Source organism: Dasypus novemcinctus, chromosome 20, assembly GCF_030445035.2.
Source record: "Dasypus novemcinctus isolate mDasNov1 chromosome 20, mDasNov1.1.hap2, whole genome shotgun sequence".
Lineage (NCBI taxonomy): Eukaryota > Metazoa > Chordata > Mammalia > Cingulata > Dasypodidae > Dasypus > Dasypus novemcinctus.
The window spans coordinates 34,388,823-34,412,549 of record NC_080692.1 but is presented as its reverse complement, the minus strand read 5'-3'; the positions used below and the strand labels follow the sequence as shown (position 1 = coordinate 34,412,549).

General features: G+C 40.5%; 2 protein-coding genes across 3 annotated transcripts in view; one reads left to right on the top strand and one right to left on the bottom strand.

The window, feature by feature from the left end:
• The window catches only part of CREBL2 (cAMP responsive element binding protein like 2), a 56,650-nt gene that overhangs the window by 6,895 nt on the left and 26,028 nt on the right, over positions 1–23,727 (bottom strand). Inside the window, exons 1-2 of one of the 2 annotated variants that reach the window (XM_004468265.5) lie at positions 18,270–18,626; positions 5,715–5,912 (exon numbers count right to left, since the gene is read on the bottom strand). In XM_004468265.5, the coding sequence (XP_004468322.1) occupies positions 5,715–5,912; positions 18,270–18,284 (213 nt within the window). In that variant the 5' untranslated portion in view covers positions 18,285–18,626. Of the gene's footprint in view, positions 1–5,714; positions 5,913–18,269; positions 18,627–23,727 lie in introns of those variants that run through there. The other variant, XM_023591654.2, reaches the window with a different exon arrangement.
• The window catches only part of GPR19 (G protein-coupled receptor 19), a 112,103-nt gene that overhangs the window by 73,556 nt on the left and 14,820 nt on the right, over positions 1–23,727 (top strand). The gene's annotated exons all lie outside the window — the stretch shown is intronic.

Below are 23,727 nucleotides of genomic sequence, written 5' to 3'. Positions count from 1 at the left end.
AATTCAAAAAACATTGTTGTGGGGACGTGTTGGTGTGGGTATGCTATATTTATTAAATAATACACAGTATAGTGTGGACTTAGTACAGGGTCCGTGCTTTTCACCTGATTGGCAAAGGGATCCGTGGAACAAAAAAGGTTAAGAACCCCTGAACTAGACTATAAGCTAGAGGGTGGCAGGGACACTTTTTTTATTTTTTGCTTATCCACCTCTAGGTTCACTATGTTATTCAGTCCCTAGATTATTCTCTAGCTTTCTTTTTTTTTTTTTTGTAGTATATTTTATTAGAGAAGTTATGAACTTACAAAACAATCATGTACATATGTAGAATTCCCATACAACACCCTCCACCAACATATTACATTGTTGTAGAACATTTGTTACAGAATATGAGATAATATATAATCAGACTATTACCATTAACTATGGTGCAGAGAGTACATTTCATATATTTATTCCATACCCAGCAGGGACACTCTTATATATAATTGTAACCCAAGGGCCAGGCATAGTACAAGGTACAAAGCTCATGATCACTAAATATTTACTGATTTAATTAATATATTTGTAAATGTGCATATATAAAAAACATCATTATTTCTATATAAGGTTTTATACATAGGGCATCCTATTCTGAATTGAGAACTGGAAATAAAGTGAAGACTACTTTTTAAAAAATAATAAATGGTAATGTTTTTAATAAGAATTAAGTTAACAATCATATTACCTTTTTACAAGGAAATATTTTCAAAATTAACCTTTAAGTGACATGGAAAGTAGGTAAGGCTTTATTTACAAGGATATTTACTGAAGTATAATTTGTAATGTTAAAAAATTAGAGAAAATTGGACTTCCGCTCTTACTGTAAACAACAAGGAAACTAAACAAATATAAGAGACAGCTATTTTCAAACATTAGGCCAATGGCAGTATAGGAGTATGATCCCCAAAATAAGAGAAACAAATGAGTTGAACCCTCTAAGCACCCAGCCTTTTTCTTGGAAGAAGTGTGGAATGGGGAGAGATTTAAGTAGAATAAGATGGTCTCTCTGGGTTGAGAATACAGACGAAAGTTTGAAGAGATTGAGGTGTTTGAAATTTGAAAGGCTGAGTAGTGCAGAGGAGGGAGCTATGCAGAGAATGAGCTCCAGAAATCCGCATGGGGTTTAAGTCTGTAGCAGAATACTAAACTATGCATAAACTATGTATAGAGTGAAACTCCACAAGGCTAGGGAAAGGACTACCAGAGAGCTGTAAGCTGAACAGTTCCCAGAACTTACACAATAAAACTGGGAAATGAATTCCATGCAGTCAGAGGACAGAGGCCTTACAGAACACTTGAGCACTGAGTAATAACTCAGGAGGATCACACCTTAGTATTAAGGTAAATTAGTCCTAAATAAAGACTACTCTAGACTTGCCCAAATAAAGTTTATAAACAATTCTCAAAAGAATTAAACTGATTAACATTGTGTTGGTTAGGCTATTGTGTCAATTTGGCCAGGTAAGTGTGCCTAGTTGCTTGGTCAAGCAAGCACTGGGCTAACTGTAATACAAGGACATTTATGACTTTAGTCACCATTGACTACTGCAGTGGTAAATCATGATGGCTGATTACAATTACATCAATCAGGGAGATTGCCATCCACAATGAGTGACACTTTACCAATCAACTGACTGCCTTAAAGGGAAAGTGATTCCAGCATTGAGTTGAGAATTTCCCAGCTCACTCAATGTCTCCCAGAACTCATCAAGAACACTGGACTTTCATCAGAGCCCCTGGTTGCAGCCTGCCTGCGGAACCTGGGCTTGTGTATCCCCACGGCTGTGTGAGAGACTCTTATAAAATTGCATACTATTGACAGATATCTCTGTTGATTCTGTTTCCCTAGAGAACCCTGACTGATACAGCTTGGTACCAAGAGTGGGATAGTGCTTTTTACAAGAGTGGGATAGTAATTGTAAAAAATGTAAAATGTAAAAATGTAAAAAATAAAATAAAATAAAATAAAAAATGCTGGAATGGTTTTATAAATGGGTAAGGGGTATTTTTGGAGGAATTTGTGAGATGCTTGATGGAAAAAGCCTAGATTGCTTTGAAGAGACTATCGATAGCAATATGGATGCTAAAGAGACTTTTTATGATTCCTTAGAAGTAATAGATAAAACTATTATTGGAAACTGGAGGAAAGGCAATCTGTGTTTTAAAGTTACAGAGAACTTAGCAAGATTAACTCTTGGTGTTTTATGGGAGGCAGAATTTGAAAATGGCCAGCCTGGGCATTTAGCTGAAGAAATTTCCAAAGGAAACCCAGATAATGCAGCTTGGCTTCTCCTTGCAGCTTATAGCAAAATGCTAGATGAGAGAGACATATTGAGGACTGAACTGTCAGGCACAAAGAAAACAGAAACTGATTCTGGAAATTCCAAGCCTCTGGAAATCAAGCTCCCAGATGAAAATGCCCCATTGGAGGATTCAACTATACCTGGAACTTATAAATCAGCATTGAAGATACAGTTACCCTGGAAAGACTTGTGGAAAGTCTGATGGCTTGGACACCTGCTTCATACATACTGTCTGATGGCTTGGACACCTGCTTCTTGGATGTTAAACCAACAAGGTTTTTGAGAGAGCTATATGAACAAAACCACTGTCAGCTTGGACTAAAAGGGACATGGAAAAGAGAGATTGAAGGAGAAACAGCTTTAAGAGCAAAACCATGGAAGCTGAAATCTGGAATTAAGATATCACCTTGGGCCAAGAGAGGAACTCCTCCCATGTGTAGCAAGAGGGTTTGAGTTTGCACCAGCAGTTGAAGAGAGTGGATGTTCCTGCCTAATGTTCTGGGAGGTTTTTCCACCCCAGGGTACAGAGAGGGTAAAGCACATTCCCCAAGCACTATGGTGGTTAAGGTCAGCACCCCACAGGTGTGAGAGGAGTGGACCTGTCCCCCATGGATTAGTGAAGGCCAGGCGGTCAACTTGTTGCTCTGAGAAGGTTGAGTCTACATGCCAAAGGTTAGGGAAGGCCAGGTGGTCAACTCATTGCTCTAAGAGGGTTGAGCCTGTATGCCAAAGGTTACGGGGAATATTGTCTTCACATCATTGTACTAGGGAGGTTAAGACTCTAACCCAAAGATTGAGTAAGGTGTGGCAATCACCCCAACACTCTTGGAGGGTGAGGTCTGGAGCGTGGTCAACACCCAGATGCTTGATGAGGGTGGAACCAAGAAAATGGCCGTTGGACAAGCATGGTGAAAGGGTGGGTCCCCATAAGGCACCAAGGAGAAGAAACCATCAACTAAAGAATGACTCTCAGACTGAAATCAAATGGAGGATGCCCTGCAGATTTACTGAACTATAGAAGACCCATGACTCATGTTTCCCTCCCAATTTCTCCTTATTGTAATGAAAATTTTTATCCTTTGTTCATTTGTGTATTGGAAACAGATAAATTGTTGTGTAAGTTTCAGAAGTCTATAGCAGACAGGACTTTGCCACAAGACAAACTATATTTCTTTAAATCGATTGTGATATGATTTAGTACTTGCATTATTACTGATTTAAGGTTTTTTAGAATATTGTAATGTCTTTTTGGAATTCAGAGGTGGAGTGTAGCAGTTCGATATGGTTATGAATTCCAAAAACAGATAATGGATTATGTTTGTAATCTGGTCTGTACCTGGGCGTGATTAAGTTATGATTAGGGCTTTGATTGGGCCATGTCATTTGGGCGTTGAGTGCCCACCCCTTGGTAAAAGATAAAAGGCATGGCACAGGACAGAGTTGAGGGTTTGGATGCTGGATTTTGATGTTGGAGTTTGATGCTGAAGACTTAAATTGGAGCCCCAGGAAGTAAGCTTACAGAGGAAAGAGAAGCAAGCCCTGGGAAGAGAGGAACGCTGAGCCCAGGAAGAAGCAAGCCCTGTGAAGAGAGGAACCTTGAACCCAGAAAGAAGTGAGACCCTGGAAGGAGGAACCCAGGAAGCCTGAACCTTTGCAGACATCAGCAGCCATCTTGCTCCAACATGTGAAAATAAACTTTGGTGAGGGAAGTAACTTATGCTTGATGGCCTAGTATCTGTAAGTCCTGCCCCAAATAAATACCCTTTATAAAAACCAACCAATTTCTGGTATTTTGCATCAGCACCCCTTTGGCTGACTAGTACAAATATATTACTTGGTTTCCTGCCAAAATGAAATTCAGTACTTTATAAAGAAAGACAATAAAATCTGGAAACTTAACAATGTACCATTCATAATGTCCACCATCCAATAAAAATTACTAGACATAGAAACAGAAAAACGTGAGTCATAACCAGGAGAAAAATCAGTTGATGAAGCAGATCCAGAAATGAACTAGAGCGGATGGAATTACTAATCAATGACATTAAAATATTTATTATAAATACATTCAAAGATTTAAAGGAATAAAGAGTAAACAAATGGAAATTTAAAAAAAAAAAGACCCAAATGGAACTTCTAGAAATGAAAAACACAATATTTGATAAGAAAAATATATTGGGTGGTAATTTAAAAATGGGCAAGACTTAAATAGGCATTTCTCCAAAGAGGAAATATAAATGGCCAAAAAACACATAAAAAATATTCAATATCACTAGCTACTAGGGATTTTAAAATGACAATGAGATATCATCTCATACTGCACAGAATGGCCATTATTAAAAAAACAACACAATATGTCTGGAGAGGATGTGGAGAAATAGGAACACTCTACTATTGGTGGGATTGTAAAATGGTGCAGCCTCTGTGGAAGATAGTCTGGCAGTTCCTCAGGAAGGTAAATATAGAACTGTCATATGATCCAGCAATTCCTCTACTAGGAATATATTCAGAAGAACTGAAGACTGTGACACAGACATCTGCACACTGATGTTCACAGAGGTGATATTCACAATTGTGAAAATATGGAAACAACCCAAGTGTTGATCAACTAATGAATGATAAACAAACTGTGATATAGACACACAATGGAATAATTTATACTGTAAGTTAAATTCAACATTTTACAGAAACAAACTACTGAATAATGTATATTTGGACTCTCCTTATGTGCCAATCTTATTTCTTACCTTCTAAAAACCTGAAGTAGCCTGTCCCAGTTTTGTAACCCTCATGATAGTACCATCTTTCTCCTCTCCTACATTTCACCTCCTCCCTAATCTCACAGCAACAGGGTTTTAATTCTGTCTTTTATCTACTTCGCTTTACATTTCCATAGCCACTATCCAAAGTCTAAATCAATTAAATAATAAATGAATAAAACGTTAAATAAATATATATGTTTAAACACAAATGGGATCAAACCATGCATAATTATATTGCTTTTTCTACTTAGCAATATATTCTGAACATCTTTCTATATCAGTAAATAAATACGTGCATTTTTACTGGCTGCAAAGTGGTATAATATATGAATATAGTTGTTACTTTTTAACTTGTTACCACATTTAAGTGTTGCACATTTGAGTTATTTTTAGTGTTTTGCTATCATAAACAATCCCTCAATGAATTCATATACCAGCAGAGTATGAAAATGCTTATTTGCCCACATTTTGGCCAAAAGATTAATATTCTTTCCAGTGTTTGCCAGTTGGGTAGGTGAAACTAGTATCTTCATGTTTTAACATAAATTTATTTGACTACTAAATTGAGGTTTGATTTTTTTCATATGTTCTTGACAAATTTTCTTACCATTTCCAGTTCCTCTCTGAGAGCACATATAGCTCTTTCCCGACTGGACACCAATTCTTCCAAATACTGATATCTCAGTTTTTTTCTGGCCCGGCATTCTCTTGCGCTCTGTCGGCTCCTTTCAAGTTTTGCCTTCAAGTCGATTTTGGCTGGTTTCCGACCACGTTTACCAGGCTTCTTTACTTTGCCTCCAACCATCTTCAAGAAGAGAGAAAAAGAATTATTTTTTCTCTAGTTCTGTTCCCAGTAAAGCAACTAGAGCTACATCTTAGCAAAGAGAATATTTACAAACAAACAAACAATAAGACCTTGGAACTAAGAAAACGCAATTACATCAAATGCTTTATGGATCTATGCCTTATAATTTTTTAAATATTTTCTGATACCATGAATATGAGAGAAGAAATAATTTAAGTTTTTATTAGGTAGCAATAAAAACTAAAAAATCACTAACAAATATTTTGCTTATAAAGAATTTTTGACTTAAGAAAATAATAAGTTAAAAAATCAATATTCAAAATTGTGAGTTCAGTATGACTGCAACATTTTAAAAGAACACACAGAAGAAAGGAAGTTAACAGAAGGTGAATGAGGATCTTACTGTTAGATGTGATTATCAAAAGCTTTTTGCTCATCTGTCATTTTTTGGATTTTTAAATGTTTACAATTAGAAGCAATACAAAATATGTATATAACATTAAAATGGTAGCCCTAATAAATATGTTTTCTAAGCAATTTGGTCATGAATTTCTCCTTCAAATTTGTACAGCCCTAAGGAGCCCATAGGAAGTTCCTGAAATCTTTAGGATAATCCTCTCTTGCCTTTAGAAGCCTTTCATTAAAACCCTACACTGTCTCAGTAGATTTCTGCCTGCTCCCACTGATGTCATAGTACAGTCTCTCAATATCCCTATGATTCATTGACCTCCCTAGGCACACTTTTTAGGTGACTGGCAAAGTAATTTTATCTTCTTCATTGTTTAGCTGTGAGACCTCCCCAAGTTCTTATAGAGGACATAACTATGTTATAAAGATGATGAATTTTTAAATATATCAACCAGAACTTATACTTCAAACAAATGGTCTTTAAAGGAGTCACCTTGAAAAGGGATACATTTATTCCAATAATGCCACTCTTCGAAACTCTTTTGGAAGTGCCTTTGGAGCCAGTTTTTATAAGCTACAACACAATATGCTTTGTTATTTCTGAGCCATACATTATTTTTCAGATTCCCAAAGGATCTGATTATCCATTTAGTTTACCTGGCATGGCTCTGAATGGTAGCTAGCTCTTTCTGAAAATCAACTTAATAGAATAAGCTCTGTATGGTGACAGTAATATTGCTGAGACTTTAAAGGCAAATCAAAGAGAGAAGATACAAAAGATTCCCAAACTGTTATACAAATGGAGGTTGATAAACTAGTTGCATTAACGACACTGAACTTTATGTTTCATAAGCCATAAAGATTGGGGAAAAATAAGGGAAGTTAATTATAAACCAGGAACCAGGAACTAAAAGCTGACATCACCCTCACAAGTTCCTTAAATATTTCTGGGACAAAAAAAACCACATTTTTACCAATTCATAAAATTTTCACAAATTTAGTGATAATCACGTTGCCCCCTATTCTCCCCTTCTATTTCTCCTGTGAGGAAGCAAATGAACGTGGCTAAGTGAAGGCACTAATTTTTATGTCCTAACACTGTGAACTCCAAAGAAAACTACAAAAATAACCCAAAAGTTTAACTTTTTTTCCTGTTCCACTTTTATTTATACTGGCATAGAGCCACATGCAAATTTAAATAGCTGGCTTTAAAACAGTGTACCTCTTTACCTACTATGCATTTGACCTCTTTTTCCCCAGAACATTTATGTGAGCTAGGGTTCTTAGGCCTTTTGCTCTTGAGTGTGGTCCAAAGGGAAACACTCAGAAAGCCTATGTTCCTATCCCCATCACTAAGAAAAGAAACCTGCCAGTTATTGATCCTCGTACTCTCCAGAAAGAACATCTTTCACAAAGGTAGGGATTTAGAGAAGTTTGATTTCACTAGGGCCTCTACAATACTAAGTCTATCTTCATTACATGGTAGAAATGTTAAAGCTTATTGATTATAAGTAAGAGTGAAAGTCTTGCTTTTCTCTGAACTACTTTTAACACTTTCTCCTTTGAGACAAGATAAAACTAGACAGCTCTTAGAAAGTAAGAACCTGGGACTATGTCATATAATTATATTTTAATATACAGTAATAAGTAAGTAATCAATATGACAGATAAAAAACAAAAGACATTCCTAAATAACCTGTAGTCAAAACAAGAAATCACAAGGGAAATTTGAAAATACTTTGAGATGAATGAAAAGGAAAACACAACAGACAAAATGTATGGGATGCAGCTAAAGTAGTACACAGAGGGAGTGTGAAAATGAAGAAAGAAGTAAAAGAAAAAGAAAACAAAGACCTCAAATCAATAACCTAACCTTCTATCTTAGGAACCTAGGAAAAAAAAGAACAAAGTAAGCCTAAAGCAAGCAGAAGAAGAAATAATAAAGATTAGTGTGGAGAAAGAGAATAAAAAAAGCAATAGAGAAAACAAAATCAAAGGTTGGTGCTTTGAAACAAAACTGATGAACCTTTAGTTTGATAAAATAAGAAAAAAAGAGAAAATAGTCAAGATACTACAATCAGGATTGAAAGAAGGGTCTTTGCTACCAATCTTACAGAAATTTTAAAAGGATTATAAGAAGATACTTATAATCCAACAATATGCCAACAAATTAGGTAACCTATATGGAATGGACAATTTCCTAGAAAGACTCAAACTACCAAAATTGACTCAAAAAGGAACCGAAAATCTGGACAGAACTCTAATTGGTTGATTTAGTAATTTAAGCATTTCCCACACAAAGAAAAGCCAGGCCTAGGTGACTTCACTGGTGAATTTTAAATGTTTAAAGAATTAACACCAGTCCTTCACCAACTTCCAAAAAATGGAAGACAAGGGACCATTTCCCAACTCATTCTATAAGGCCAATATTATCCTGATACCAAAACCAGACAAAGATATAAGAAAACTACAGAGCAATATTTCTTAAGAATATAAATGTAAAAGATGTTGAAAAATACCAGCAAACTAAATCAGCAGCAAACTTAGTCACAGCTTTCACCGTTTAAGGTAACAGTTACAAATCCCAGCGACTAGGGCATGGACATACCTTTCTGGGGACTACTACTCAACCTTCTCTAGGCTCTTCCTCACCAAGCCAGTTGCTCTTTCTCATTCCCCAGGCACCGTCCTTATCAAGTCATGCCTAGGCTCCTTTAAGGTCCTCAGCACTAAACCCCATACTCTGCATTCCTATCTATACTCACCATTTCTCTAACTGTTCTCTCCTCCATTCTCCCACCATCAAAAGGACAAATGTTATGCTTTCTTTTATTAGGTTCAGCTCAAGACACTTTCTCTAATGCTCTCACACCCACTCTCTGCCCTTCATTTTTCTTCTCCAAATTTCTAGAACACATAGATGATATCACACTGTATTTATATGTTATTTTATACTGTTTTTTCAGTAGTCTCACATATTTAAGTTCTCTCTCCCCCAAACAGTGTGAGCTCCTCAGGCACAAGGCTGCCTTCTACATTTACACCCCACAGTATCCAGCACAGGGTTTTAGATACCACTGCCACCACCACCACCAACTGACAGAAGTCGTGAAGAAATGCTCCTCGGTGAGGGGTATAAAATCTGGAAAGCAAGAACTTTTATTATTTTACCACCCATTTACACTAATTTACATCTTGATATTTTAACTCTTAAAGCAACCCAGAAAAGTTTCAAGTTATTACATTTAAGAGAATTTTTTAGGTATTTACATGAAGTGGTACCAGCAGCCTAGGCTAAAATGGAAAATAGCAGGAGAGCTTGTTTTACTTTTCTTTTAAAAACATAAAGTGAGAAGTCACGGATTACAGAAAAACAAGACAGATATGAATGTGCCTAGCCACTGCTCTTTACCACTTTAAAGAAAAATGTACAAAAACAAGCAGCTGCATTTTCATTTGGGGTGAACGCTCCCATAACTCCCTTCACAGCTGTGGGCTAGACTCTTCTTCTTTCATTTATCAGATTTTGAGAAATTGAGAAAAATCTAATCTCATCTTCCTGCTGTGAACCCTTCAGTCAGTTTTTCTAGTCAACAGGAGAAAGAGGAGGTGGCATCTCTGAAGTGAGAGTTAACTCCTGCTTCTCCTTTCTGTGCTTTTTCCCCAAAAAACAGGAATTATATTTTGAAGCTAGAACTAAGTATAATTTCATCTAAATATACTACTATACATATTAGCAATGCCTGAAACTTTTAAAAAATGATTTGGTAAGAATGGTCTGTGCTTATTGTCTTTGCTTCTTTCCTACCCACCTCTTCAACTACTACATTCTTGCTTCTGCCCATCACTCCACTGAAATTGTTCTCACTAGGTTTATAATCTCCTGTTTTCCAAGTGCAATGGCTACTTTATCACTACTTAATTTATTTGACCTGTAACACCTCACATTTAGACCAAATTCCTTTTTAAAAGTCTCTCCTTTAGACTGATGTCATAGCAGCTCTTTCTTCCAGTTCTTCTACATCTCTGATCTCTACTTTTCTGTGTATTTTAATGAATCCTATTCCTCAACTTCTCCTGTATATTTTAAGAGTTTCCCAGGGCTCTGTCTCTCTAGTTCTTTCTTCTCTCCACAATCCTCATCACTGAGAGATTTTATGTATGCTGCCTCAACCACAACCTATATGCTAATACAATATAACTTAGCTGCTGAGGATACAGAAAGGACTAACATTTTTTGACAACCTATTATGTACTAAGTTCTGATAGTAGGAGGTCACATATTGTGGCAGTTTGGTATTGTTTATGAATTCCAAAACTAGATATTGGATTGTGTTTGTAAACTGGTCTGTCCCTCTGGGCGTATTAGATTGTATTAGATTCAGAGGCTTCACTTTTACTTTATTACATCAAGATTAGGGCTTTTATTTGACTATATCATTAAGGTGACGTGGTTAGGGTCCCCACACCCCTTGTGTGCTATATAAATGGAGCTCAATCTGAGACAGGGAAGTAAATACATAGAGAGTTTAGTTTTGGATGCTGGAGCCTGGGGAGAGAGCTGAGCAGTTCACCTGATAGTTTACAGCTGATGAGACCAGAACCTTGAACAGCTGAGAAAGCCCAGAAAGAAACGTGCCTCGGGGAAAGTGATGAGCCTTATTCTAGCCTACAGCTGAGATAGGAAGAAGCTGGGACCACGGAGACTTAGCAGGAAGAGGAAGGCTGAATCCTCACAGAGACCAGCAGCCATCTTGCTCCAATGCAATAGCAACAGACTTTGGTGAGGGAAGTAACTTATGCTTTATGGCCTGGTAACAGTAAGCTTCTACCCCAAATAAATACCCTGTATAAAAGCCAAGAGATTTCTGGTATTTTGCATCAGCACCCCTTTGGCTCACTAATACACATATATATGACATTTAAGTCTCATAATAACTCAATCAGTTCATTGTTAACACACCAGATCTTTAAGTAAATAAATAGTTTGTCCAAAATCATATTAGCTTGAAAGTGGCAGGAACTGAGATTTTAGCTCAGTTTCATATGCTGAAACCCATGTTCTTTCCTAACTGGGCCACTTGTCCCTCTATTCTTGTCACATCTTTACCCTAATCTGTTTTCCCCATATCCATTAGCTTCCTTTCTTCAAAAACACAAATCTGATCTTATTACCTCTGCTTCAAAATCTTTTAACAGATCGCCAATATCTATGGCCTTGGTTTCAAACTTCATTAAGCAGATGAGTCACTACCACCGGAAAGCCTGTTAAAAGGCAAATTTCCAGACTCCATCCCCAGAGATTTTAATGCAGCAGGTCTCTTTTTTATTCCACACTTTGGAAAATACTGACCCAAATTTCTTAGCCTAGTTTGTGAGACATATCGTGATCTGACCCAATTTTCTTTCAATCCTTATCTGTGACCATACTCCTACTGTGCCTATGCTCTAATTCAGGAGTCCACAAACTACAGCCTAGCTGGTGAGCCAAATCTAGTTTGCCATTTGTTTTTGTAACTAAAGTTTTTTTTTTAAGATTTATTTATTTATCCCCCCCCCCAGTTGTTTGCTCTGTCTGTCCATTCGCTATCTGTTCTTCTGTGACCGCTTCTATCCTTATCAGCAACATCGGGAATCTGTGTTTCTTTTTGTTGTGTCATTTGTTGTGTCAGCTCTCCATGTGTGCGGCACCATTCCTGAGCAGGCTGCACTTTCTTTCGCGCTGGGTGGCTCTCCTTATGGGGCGCACTCCCTATGCATGGGGCTCCCCTATGTAGGGGACACCCCTGTGTGACAGGGCACTCCTTGCATGCATCAGCACTCCACATGGGCCAACTCCACACGGGTCAAGGAGGCCCGGGGTTTGAACCGTGGACCTCCCATGTGGTAGGCGGACGCCCTATCCATTGGGCCAAGTCCACTTCCCAGTGGTTAGGGCATCTGTCTACCACATGGGAGACTGTTACAATGGCAAACTGAGTAATTGTAACAGAGATCAAACAGCCTACAAATATGTACTATCTGGCCTTTACAGAAAGTTTGCAAATCTCTGCTCTAGCTGTACCAAAATACTTATTTTCCTTTGCTTATATGCTTTAGTACAAGCTATTCCTTCTTTCCGTTGTCTTTTTTGGAGGGGGAGAGGGAGGGGAAAGTGACTGCTATTCATTCTTAGAAATTTATTCCTACTCTGTGAACTCACCTCTGACATCCCCAGACAATTAGATATCCATTCTTGGTACCCCAAAGACCTTTGCCTTTATTTGTCCTCATTTCTTATCTCACTATAAGTACTTTTTCATATGACTGCCTACCCCACTGATAAGTAAGCTCCTCAAAAACAGTCACTATTATTCATCTTAATATTTCTACTGCTTAGCACCATGTCTAGTACATCTTAGGTACCCAACAAATGTTTTCAGAACATTTGGTTTGGAGCTATGTACTCCAGGAAAAAAACAAACAAACATATTTTTAAACATAACCCATGCCTTTGGGTATGAACTCTTGTAAAAAGGACCTTTTGATGAGATTACTTTAGTTAAGATATGGCCCAGCTCAACCAGGATGGGTCTTAATCCTATTACTTAAGGTCTTGTAGGGAAGTCCACAGAGAGAAACTAGAGGGAACAGCCAGAAGCTGAATATCATCAAAACCTGGAAAAGATGGGAGAAGCCAGGAGAGGCCATCATGTGCATTGCCATGTGACAGAAAAGCCAAGGACCAAGGATGACCAGTAACCAGCTCCAGAATTTTGGACTTCTAGGCTTGTGGTGGTTTGGAACTGTATGTACCCCAGAAAATCACGTTCTTAAAGCTAATCTATTCCTATTGGTGTAATCCTGTTGTAAATAGGACCTTTTGATGAGGTTACTTCAGTTAAGGTGTAGCCTAGGACGGGTCTTAGCCCTCTTACTGGAGTCCTTTATAAAAGTATGAAATTCAGACAGAGAGAGAGAAAGCCATGGAAGCAAGAAGTTGGAGGCAAGGAAACCCAGAAGAGAAAGGAGACCACGTGCCTTGCCATGTGGAAGAGCAATCAAGGATTGGCGGCAGCCAGTCTTTGGGAAAAAAGCATTGCACTGAATGCTTTGATTTGGACATTTTTCTCAGCCTCAAAACTGAAAGCCAGTAAATTCCCATTTTTTAAACCAACCCATTGCATGGTATTTGCTTTAGCAGCCAAGTGAACTAAAACACTCATGAGCCAAAAATTCTGAACAAGGTTATTTAAACTTAGATTTCAACTTGTTTCTGTAGTATTAAAATTACTCCATGGGATTAAGCTATCTTTAGAGATACTCTAAAATGTACATGAACTGGACTGAAAAGGAAGGACAATAATATCTGCTATCAGAGATTTGTTTTAGTAGATTAGCTGGCTCTTCTCTCTTGGTCCTATGAAAAGCATTGATGGAAAAGGAAGACATAAAAAGCAGAAAATGCATGGGCTGTGAGGCACTACTCAAGGAGGGTAGCTAAGGTGCCAATATGAGGGGACTTCAGAGGCCAAAGGATAGGTTTCAGATGTCAAAGATTTTTTGGCCCAGTTTAATTTAATTTTAGTGAAAACTAGCACTACTCAGAACAAATGAATAGAACAGAAGACACTGGAGAAAGGATAAGGTAAGTGTTAAGAAACGTAATTCCCAGATAATCATGGGTAGCACAAAGTGAAAAGGAATATGGAAGGGAATAGGAACCCATATTGGCATACTGTGACCAGTGGCTGGCCTACTCTCTCATCAGTCCCCCAACTGGGACTTGACGCCCAAGCTGTCAGGCTGCACAATAGAGTGTGGTAGTTTTCTTGTTTGTTTGTTTTTAAGATACTTAGATTATATAAAATGTTACATAAAAAATATATAAGGGATTCCCATATGCCCCACTCCCCACACATCCCACCCTTCCCCACATTAACAACTTCTTTCATTAGTGTGGTACTTTCATTGCAATTGATGAACACATTTTGCAGCATTGCCACTAAGCATGGATTATAGTTTACACTGTATTTTACACTCTCTCCCACTCAATTCTGTAGGTTATGGCAGGATATATAATGGCCTGTATCTGTAGTTGCAATGTCATTCAGAACAATTCCAAGTTCTGAAAATGCCCCCATATTACATCTCTTTTTCCCTCTCCCTGACTTTAGCAACTCCAGTGGCCATTGTCTCCACATCAAAGATATAATATCTTCCACTGCTAGAATCACAATAAATCTATAGTAAAATACCAGTAAGTCCACTCTAGTCCATATTTTATTCCCCAATCCTGAGGATTCTGGGATGGTAAAGCCCACTCCACCTCTAATTGAGAGGGGATGTCGATCCCACATGGCTGATGGATGGGAGAGAGTCTTTTATTAGTTTAAAGCCTATGGCAGGAAGATATCTGGTCTAGGATATTTCAATGTATCCATTCGTTTATTCAATAAACATAAAAGTCAAATTTAAGATGAACTACAAAGCTATTGATATGATCAAAGCCTCTGAAAACAGCACATTTTAATTTTCTTTATAACTGAATGCAGAAGGTCAGGGAAAGGAGCCTTCATCAAAACAAGCAATTTTTCCCAGAGGTGAACACATGGGTCGGCTCAGGAGACTACCTTTCTCATACCTTTCTCAATCCAAGAGATAAGGGCAGAGTTTAAGTTCATTCCATTTCCCATCCCACTGCCCCTGTCCCATTTTGGGGCCCAGTTAGGTGTAAACACAGCTGCAGGTATTATACATCTGCATACACTTAAGAAATCACTAAAGTGAGCATCTCAGTGCCTATTGCACTTTGCTAAGGACTAAGAAAATCACTGCTAGGGAATATAATAATTATGACATTTTTCTGAATGCTTACTGTGTGTTAGATTCTGTACTCGATGATTTATATGTATCTCTCTTTCTCTAATCCTTACCAAAGTCTTATGAGGAAGATATTACTCTTATTTAATAGTTAAGGAAATGGAATCTCAGAAAGGTTAAATAACTTAGCCAAAAAATTGTTTTCCTTCCCAATTAGCCCACTAGGAGGTCTACCCAGTCAGTATTTGAGCCGGTTACTTAGCTAGCACTTTTCCAAACCCCCACTATTAGATGCCTAATCTGTCTCTTGCTTTATTGTTTCCATTTGCTATTGCTTAGGATTGCTGGGTTTGTATTCTCTGGCTGGTTTGCTCACTTGGAGCACACTGCTGATTAACAGGTATGTCAGGGAAATCTCCCTAATATCACTCTGTTTCAATTCAATTTCTTCACGATTAACTAGTACCCTGTGCTGGTCTAGATCCTTCTGAGGCAAAGCTGCACTCTCATTCCAATATCTGTCCTATTCTTACTTGAGGAGGCTGATGTCAGAGGGTGGAGAGCTCTTGGCAAACTCACACATTGCCACTGGTAAAAACAACCCAAAACACAATATTTAAAAAAGGAGTTCCTCACATCATCATCCCTTTCTTCCTGACTAGCATATTCAAATACTGCCTCTTTCTAATTGCTGCTTCTGCCCACTCTGCCCTCTACCGATTGCCCTGGCCTTGCTGTCAGCCAGTCTGTCATCCTCTATGCTCTCACCGGTCCAGCCACCATACTTCCAAGCTGCAACCCTCACCTTCTCTTATACGGGGAAAACTGGAACAAGAGTCTCATTACCCATACACATTGTGAGGAAAGAATGTGTTTTAGTCTGGGTACGTATGTGTATACTGGGAGGAGGGAACAATTCTGATGGTTCTGCTGAATTATAACAACTAGGGCACAGGGAAAAGCAGGGCTGGGAGCTGCCAAAGCCTTACTTAAGGGCTGTTTCACAAGGTCTGACTGCTGAAGTAGGCCAGTCTTGCTGTATGTGGCATTTAAGTATTACTCATCCACAACTAAGACATATATTCAAAGTGAAAGTAGTACACTCATGCAGGCAATATCCATTTGGAGACATTTGAAATGAATTTTCTTTACAGTAATCATTAAACATTAATGAAACTAGGGCAGCAAATGTAGCTCATGTGGTTGAGCACCTGCTCCCCATGTGTGAGATCCTGGGTTTGATCCCCCAGACCTCCTAAAACAAACAAACCAAACAAACAAAAAAAACAACTCTCATTGGGGAGCGGATGTAGCTCATTGAGCACCTGCTTCCCATATACAAGGTCTAGGGTTCAATCCGTACCTCCTAAAAATAATAAAATTTTAAAAATTAAACTGTTGGCTTCTACCTACTCTCATAAAAATAATGATAATGAAGAATGAAACTAAATCAATTTTGTTTGCCTATATACAAACAAAGCTATGGATAGCCTCCCCCTAGAAATTTAACTGTGTTTTGGCAGAATAATGAAATTTTATCACTCCCATTAAAGTTTGTTACTTTTAGAAATAACCCTTATGTGATTTTATAGGTAATTAAAACAACCAAAAATCCTATGCATTTTTCTTGGACTTATTTTGAGATTATTGAAAACTTTGTTAAAGTTCTTAAATATCTCGAAGGTCTCAAAAGGAAACAACTGAAAATAAGGTAGAATATACTGTCAGAGTATCAAATTAAGGAATTGAAAGAATGTTATTTTAGCATCCTTAAACAGCTATAACGTTAATATAATTTTCTGGGAAAGGTTTTGGGTATAATATTCAGATTTAACTTCCAAACTGACAGTGAAAGATCAAGTTAGCGAAGGCTTTTAAAGGAAATTATTTTCATCTTTTCTGGAAAACTTTCAGAACTTCTGTCTTGGAAATACCATTTCCTATTATGAGGGATCTGCTACTTCACAATCAATCTATTCCCCTAGGCAGGTCTCAATTCCAGAGTACTGTGTTGGGCTTTCCCTTCTGTTTGTCACTTTTCTCAGGGTCTTTCACGGAAAACAAAAACAGGAGAGAAGGAAGAATAAACTAAGCAGCAAAGTGAAGCTTGAAGTTTTTTCCACCTCTGAGAGTGGGTGAAAAAACAATTTGGCAGCAGAAAAGCTTTAAAGTTACGTGGAGGAACAAAAGGGGACCCAAGCAAAAGTAAAAGCTATGACAAGGAGCATGCCAGAGGTTGTGGAAAATAGGACCTCTGGAAAGCATAGGGAAGCACTGATTTGCATTTTTAAAAATGGCAAGTTTTAGAAGTTCCCTTCTACGAAAGTTTTAAAAAGGGCCCAATTTCCTAAATAACCTAAAACATCAATAACTTAATCCCTGACTATCCCTATCTTCATGAAGTAAACTAGATTACACCAATGTGGAAAAACAGAAGTCATAAGAACAAGTTATACATTAACTACGTGAACTGGGCAATAATAAACATTGCCTATTATTTTACAATCATAGGGATAAGTGATTTGATTAGGGAAAGGGGGACAGTGATGGGATATTAGGAAAGGTTAACAAGAAGGAATTCACTACTTTTCCTAAAGGCTTTCAAAAGGAGCGGAGATTCCAGACTCCTGCCGAAGAGCAACATGAGCTTAGCAGAGTGTTCCAACCAACCACAGGAAAATAGCTCAGAGGGGAAGTGAACTGACTATATGAATGGGCCATTGAGTTAAGGAGTCTGAGAGAAGAAAGGGGAATCATAAAGCCGAACGGAGCTAATTCAGGGTGTGAGGTCTCCAACTGGAGAAAGACGGGATAGGGGCGGGAAAGGCAAAAAGTAAAAGCACAGTAGTTTCTCGATCAGCATGTCTAGGGCCAGGGTTTGCACTACCTGAAAAGCTGGCAAATAGGCTTGCCCTTGGAATGAGAATTTTCCAGAGAGGGCCGTTTCTGGGGAAACGCAGCCCCGGTGGTCCCTGAGTTCCTGGTTGTGTACCATCGGGCATTAAGTGCAGAGGGTAGGGCTATCTAGCGCAGGTGTTTCTTGGGTGCTGGCTTAAACTACCCAGCTTAGGCTCAGCGGCGGGACTGGCACTTGGCGACAAGCAGGCGGAGGCGGCGGAAGCTGAGCGTGCAAACCACAGGACTTACCTTACTGTCATCCATCTCAGCAGTCAGGCCAGCCCGGCCCGGCGCTCCCTCTCCCGACCCTCCCCCGGCTCAGCCGGCCTGGCCTGGCCCGGCCCCCGCCCCGGGGAAGAAGGGGATACGGTTCTGACTGCCCCCTTCTCGCGCCTAACAGCTCGCTTCACTGATGCCACAGTCACTGGGACGAGGGACCACTTCAGGAATGGCAGAGCAGACCCTGGAGGCGGCACAAAACGCCTCCTTTCGCCGCCGCCGTGTCCTCCTCCCCCTCCATGACAGTCTTTGGGTGTGTTTACAGACGCCCTGGAAGCGGCGGGGACCGGGGAGTGGGCGGGGCGCTGCGCACCGCCCGGCCCCTTCGGCCGCCGTAGCACTGCGGGCATTCTGGGAGTTGTAGTTTTCTTTACCATAGTCGCTGCATGGCTTTCTAAAAAGAGAACTACAGTATCCATATCCCCCCCAGCCAGCGGCGTCTATTTTTCTCTAGCCTTCAAGCGCCTGGAAGGAGGGTCTGGCGGAGAAGAAAACTACGTTTCCCAGAGTGCGTTGGTCCATATTGGCCCAGAGTGCCGGGGATCCAGCCCGTAGGGGCGGGAGGCTGGGGCGGGGAGGAGGCAGCCCTGAAGAAGCCGTGCTCTGGCACTGTGCTGGGTACTTTGGGTCGACTCCCTCAGGACGCTGAGGAAATCCTAGTGGTTCTTTATTAAGAATAGCAGCAACAACAACCGAAACAAGACAAACACCCTTAAACTGTAAAATAGTGCAGCCACTTTGGTAGACACTTTGGAAGTTCTCCAAAAGATTAAACATAGTCCAACCGTGTGGCCAGCAATTCAAAAATGAAAACATATGTCCATGTATCAACTTGTACAGAAATGCTTATAGCAGCTTTATTCCACCAAGAAGTGGAAACAATCCAAATGTCCTTAGACAGATGAACAATATCCAAACAAGGAAATAGTATTCAGCCATACAAAGGAATGAAGTTTTGATGCATGCAACAAAATGAATGAACGTTGACAACATTATGCTAAATGAAATAAACTAGACACAAAAGGACAAATATGATTCCATTTATAAGAACTGTCCAGGATAGGCAAACTAAAGAGAAAGAAAATTGGTTGTGGTAATGGTTGCACAACTCTGTGAATATACGAAAAATTACTGAATTGTACACTTACGGGTGGGTTTTATGGTATGTGAATCATACCTCAGTAAATCTGTTAAAAAAAAACCTAAGATTGTCGTTGGGGCCTCCCAAATTAATAAAGTCCTTTAGCTTCCTTTTTCTTGTTGTTTTAACCTATCTTAAGGCCTTTGAGAGCTTGAGAAAGATTGTTTTTATTAACGTTATTCCTAGTAAGTCCTTTAACGCACATCTTTTCAAAAACTCCTGAAGTTCTTTGCTTGGTTTCTTTGGGTTTCTTTGCTAAACCCCTCCAAAATCCATTTGAGGTAGGTCTCCCCAATTTAGCAATAAAAATATAGGTCACCGAGTTACACTTGAATTTCAAATAAACAATAAATAGCTTTTTTTTTTTGCGTGCTGTCTGCTCTCTGTGTCCATTTGCTGTGTGCTCTTCTGTGTCTATATTTATTTATTTTATTTCCCCTTCCCCCTTGCAACTTGCTTGTTGTCTGTTCTCTGTGTCCATTCTCTGTGTGCTCTTCTGTGTTTTTGCTGGTCTCCCTTTCTGTTGCATCACTTTGCTGAGTTGGCTCTCCAGTGTGTCTGCAGGCCTGGTGGCACTCTGCAGTGTGCGGGCGAGCCTGCCTTCACAAGGAGGCCACAGGACGCAAACCCAGGGCCTCCTATATGGTAGATGGGAACCCAACTGGTTGAGCCACAACCACTTCCCAATAAATACCTTTTTAATATCAGCATGGGTCCCAGGCAATATTTGGCACATACTTTTCCTAAAAATTATTTATTATTTATCTGAAATTCAAATTTAACTAGTTTATCTGGCAAGCTAAATAAGGAGTTAATATTGTACTAGTAAAGTTGAATCGTAATTGTAACGCTGTAGAACTGAAGCAGGTCAGCTCCTCTAAGTAAATGCGGCTCAGCCAGGCCACATGGTTGCTAAGAGTCAGATGCGCAGGGGCAAGTTGCAGTGGTGGACCTCAGCCCTGGGGCACATCAGTAACCCCAAACTTCCTGGTGTCCTGAGAGACCCCAGCCCATCTTCACTGAGCACAAGTCTGCTAGTGCCAGCAAGCTCTCTCACTAATACCTCTTTTGCCCCACCCTCCCGCCAGAGGCTTTGCAGCTGGAGGTGCCCCCTTCTCTCTTGTGCCCAGCAGGCCTTGGTCCACCTCTCACCACACCCTTGCCACTGCTAAGAACGGGTCTTTGGACAGTTGCTGCCTTTTCCCTGGGTCAGTCTTCTGCTATGCTCCCTTCCTCCCTCCCAGCTGCGTTCCCCCACCCTAATGAACAGCACTTATCTGTCCTGTCCTCCCGCCTTCAGGAGTTCCAGGGCCCACCGTGCTGCACTGTGTGGCGGCAGCACTCAGGATCCTCAAGAGGGAAGGCCTCTTGACCTTTAGAACTTTTGACCAATACTGGTGAAATAAAACCTGCAAGGGAGGCAGATGTGGCTCAAGAGATTGGGCTCCCGCCTACCACATGGGAGGTCCCTGGTTCACATCCTGGTGCCTCCTATAGAAGACAACCAGCTGACATGCCAGGCAAGAGCAGCAAGTTGATGCAACAAGAGACATGAGAAGAAAAATATAATGAGAGACACGCGAAAAGCAGGGAGCAGAGGTTCTTGGTGCCTCCTAAGGAAGATGAGCAAGACAGCGAGCTGATGCAATGGGCAGGTGCGGCAAGCTGATGCAACAAGAGACACAAGAAGAAAAAGCATAATGAGAGGCACAACAGAGCAGGGAACAGAGGTGGCTCAGGCAATTAGGCTCCTCTCTCGCACATTGGTGGTTCAGGGTTCAGTTCCTGGTGCCTCATAAAGAAACAAGGAAGATGAATGCAAAACAATGAGGGGGTGGGGAGAAATAAATAAAAATAAAATAAAAAACATGCCAAGGAATAGAAACACCATTTTGAGTAGAGTGGGTATCTATAAGGAGGAAGGCAAATGGGATGGGGCGATCTGGGCCATTAGCTGCACATATATTTTTGATTTTTAAAGAGTGGAAGCAAATCTGTTAAATCTGTGGTAGCTATAGAGTGTATCATTTTCTTTATATTTCTGTACGTTTTAAAATATTACATAAAATAGAAATTTAAAAACAAAAAAACTTTAAACATGCTTACTTTAGAAAGTGTGGAAATACTTTGTTATAAAATAATATTTTAAGTTATAAAAATAAAGCTTAATCATATCATAAAATAAGACTCTGGAGGGAAGAATCTCTTATGAAGTATTGTATCATCACGTGTTAAACATTTACTGAGAAGTACCCAGAATTGGTAACAAAGAGGGGAGGAAAGAACAAGAGGAAATATTAGTTTCTATAAGTATAAATCCTCAAGGACTTTATAATCCAGGTGAGGGAAATACATGAGACTAAGAAATACATGAGACTAAGAAAATCAGCAGGGAAGCGGGCTTGGCCCAATGGATAGGGCGTCTGCCTGCCACATGGGAGGTCCAAGGTTCAAACCCTGGGCCTCTCTGACCCGTGTGGAGCTGGCCCATGCGCAGTGCTGATGCGTGCAAGGAGTGCTGAGCCACGCAGGGGTGTCCCCCTCGTAGGGGAGCCCCGCACGCAAGGAGTGCGCCCCATAAGGATAGCAGCCCAGCATGAAAGACAGTGCAGCCTGCCCAAGAATGGCGCCGCACACACAGAGAGCTGACACACAAGATGACGCAACAAAAAGAAACACAGAGTCCCATGCCGCTGATAAGGATAGAAGCTGTCACAGAAGAACACACAGTGAATGGACATGGAGAGCAGACAACTGGGGGGGGAGAAGGGGAGAAAAATAAATAAAAAAAAAAAAGAAAATCAGCAAATGTGACATCTGGGGAAAGATAATACAGATCAAGTTCCATATTTATATGCTGATAAAGAGGTGTACAGATTGGGTAGGAAGAGACAAGTATCAGAATAACTGGAGGAGGGAAGTGGACTTGGCCCAGTGGTTAGGGCGTCCGTCTACCACATGGGAGGTCCGTGGTTCAAACCCCGGGCCTCCCTGACCCATGTGGAGCTGGCCCATGCGCAGTGCTTATGTGCGCAAGGAGAGCCCTGCCACGCAGGGGTGTCCCCCGCGTAGGGGAGCCCCACGCGCAAGGAGTGCACCCCATAAGGAGAGCCGCCCAGCGCGAAAGAAAGTGCAGCCTGCCCAGGAATGGCGCAGCACACATGGAGAGCTGACATCAACAAGATGACGCAACAAGAAGAGACACAGATTACTGGTGCCGCTGATAAGAAGTGGTCACAGAAGTACACACAGCGAATGGACACAGAGAGCAGACAACTCGGCGGGGAGGGGGGCGGGAAAGGGAGAGAAATAAATTTAAAAAATAAATCTTTAAAAAAAAAAAGAGGGAAACGGACTTTGGCCCAGTGGTTAGGGCGTCCGTCTACCATATGGGAGGTCCGCGGTTCAAACCCCGGGCCTCCTTGACCCGTGTGGAGCTGGCCATGCGCAGCGCTGATGCGCGCAAGGAGTGCCGTGCCACGCAAGGGTGTCCCCCGCGTGGGGGAGCCCCATGCACAAGGAGTGCGCCCGTGAGGAAAGCCGCCCAGCGTGAAAAGAAAGAGCAGCCTGCCCAGGAATGGCGCCGCCCACACTTCCCGTGCCGCTGACGACAACAGAAGCGGACAAAGAAACAAGACGCAGCAAATAGACACCAAGAACAGACAACCAGGGGAGGGGGGGAAATTAAAAATAAATAAATAAATCTTTTAAAAAAAAAAAAAAAGAATAACTGGAGGACAAGGAAAAGTGAACATAGTAAAAAGATTTTTTTTTTTAAATTGCTCACAGGATTCTGGGCATAATCTATATCCTGGGTTCTCAATCTCTTCTCCCTGTCCCTTCCTTCTCAAAAAGAACACGGGAAGCATGCAATTCTTTTTTTTTTTTTTTAAAGGCACATAGTTTTCTCCTTCCCGTCCTCTCCATCCTTCCCTCCTTAACATGCACGAACGTATTTCCTGACACTCTCAGACACCCCACATAGAGGCACTGTTGCCCCGTAATGCAGCAAGCCTCTGGCGGCTTTGGAGTGTCTCTTGGTGAATTCCTAAGCAGCATGGCACACACCCACTCCCACCAGGTCTGCATGCACTTCCTCTGCTCATCTTTCTCCCCTTTTGCCCTTACCGCTAGGCTAAAAGAGCACAGGTGTCAAAACAGAGCCAAGACGCTCATGTTACTCCCTGGGCCCCATGGGTTCCGCTGGGGACCTATCCCTGGGGAAACAGCAGAGAGAAAGGGAACTCATTAAAATAGCTTTTTAGGCTCCAGCTGACTTTCCATTAC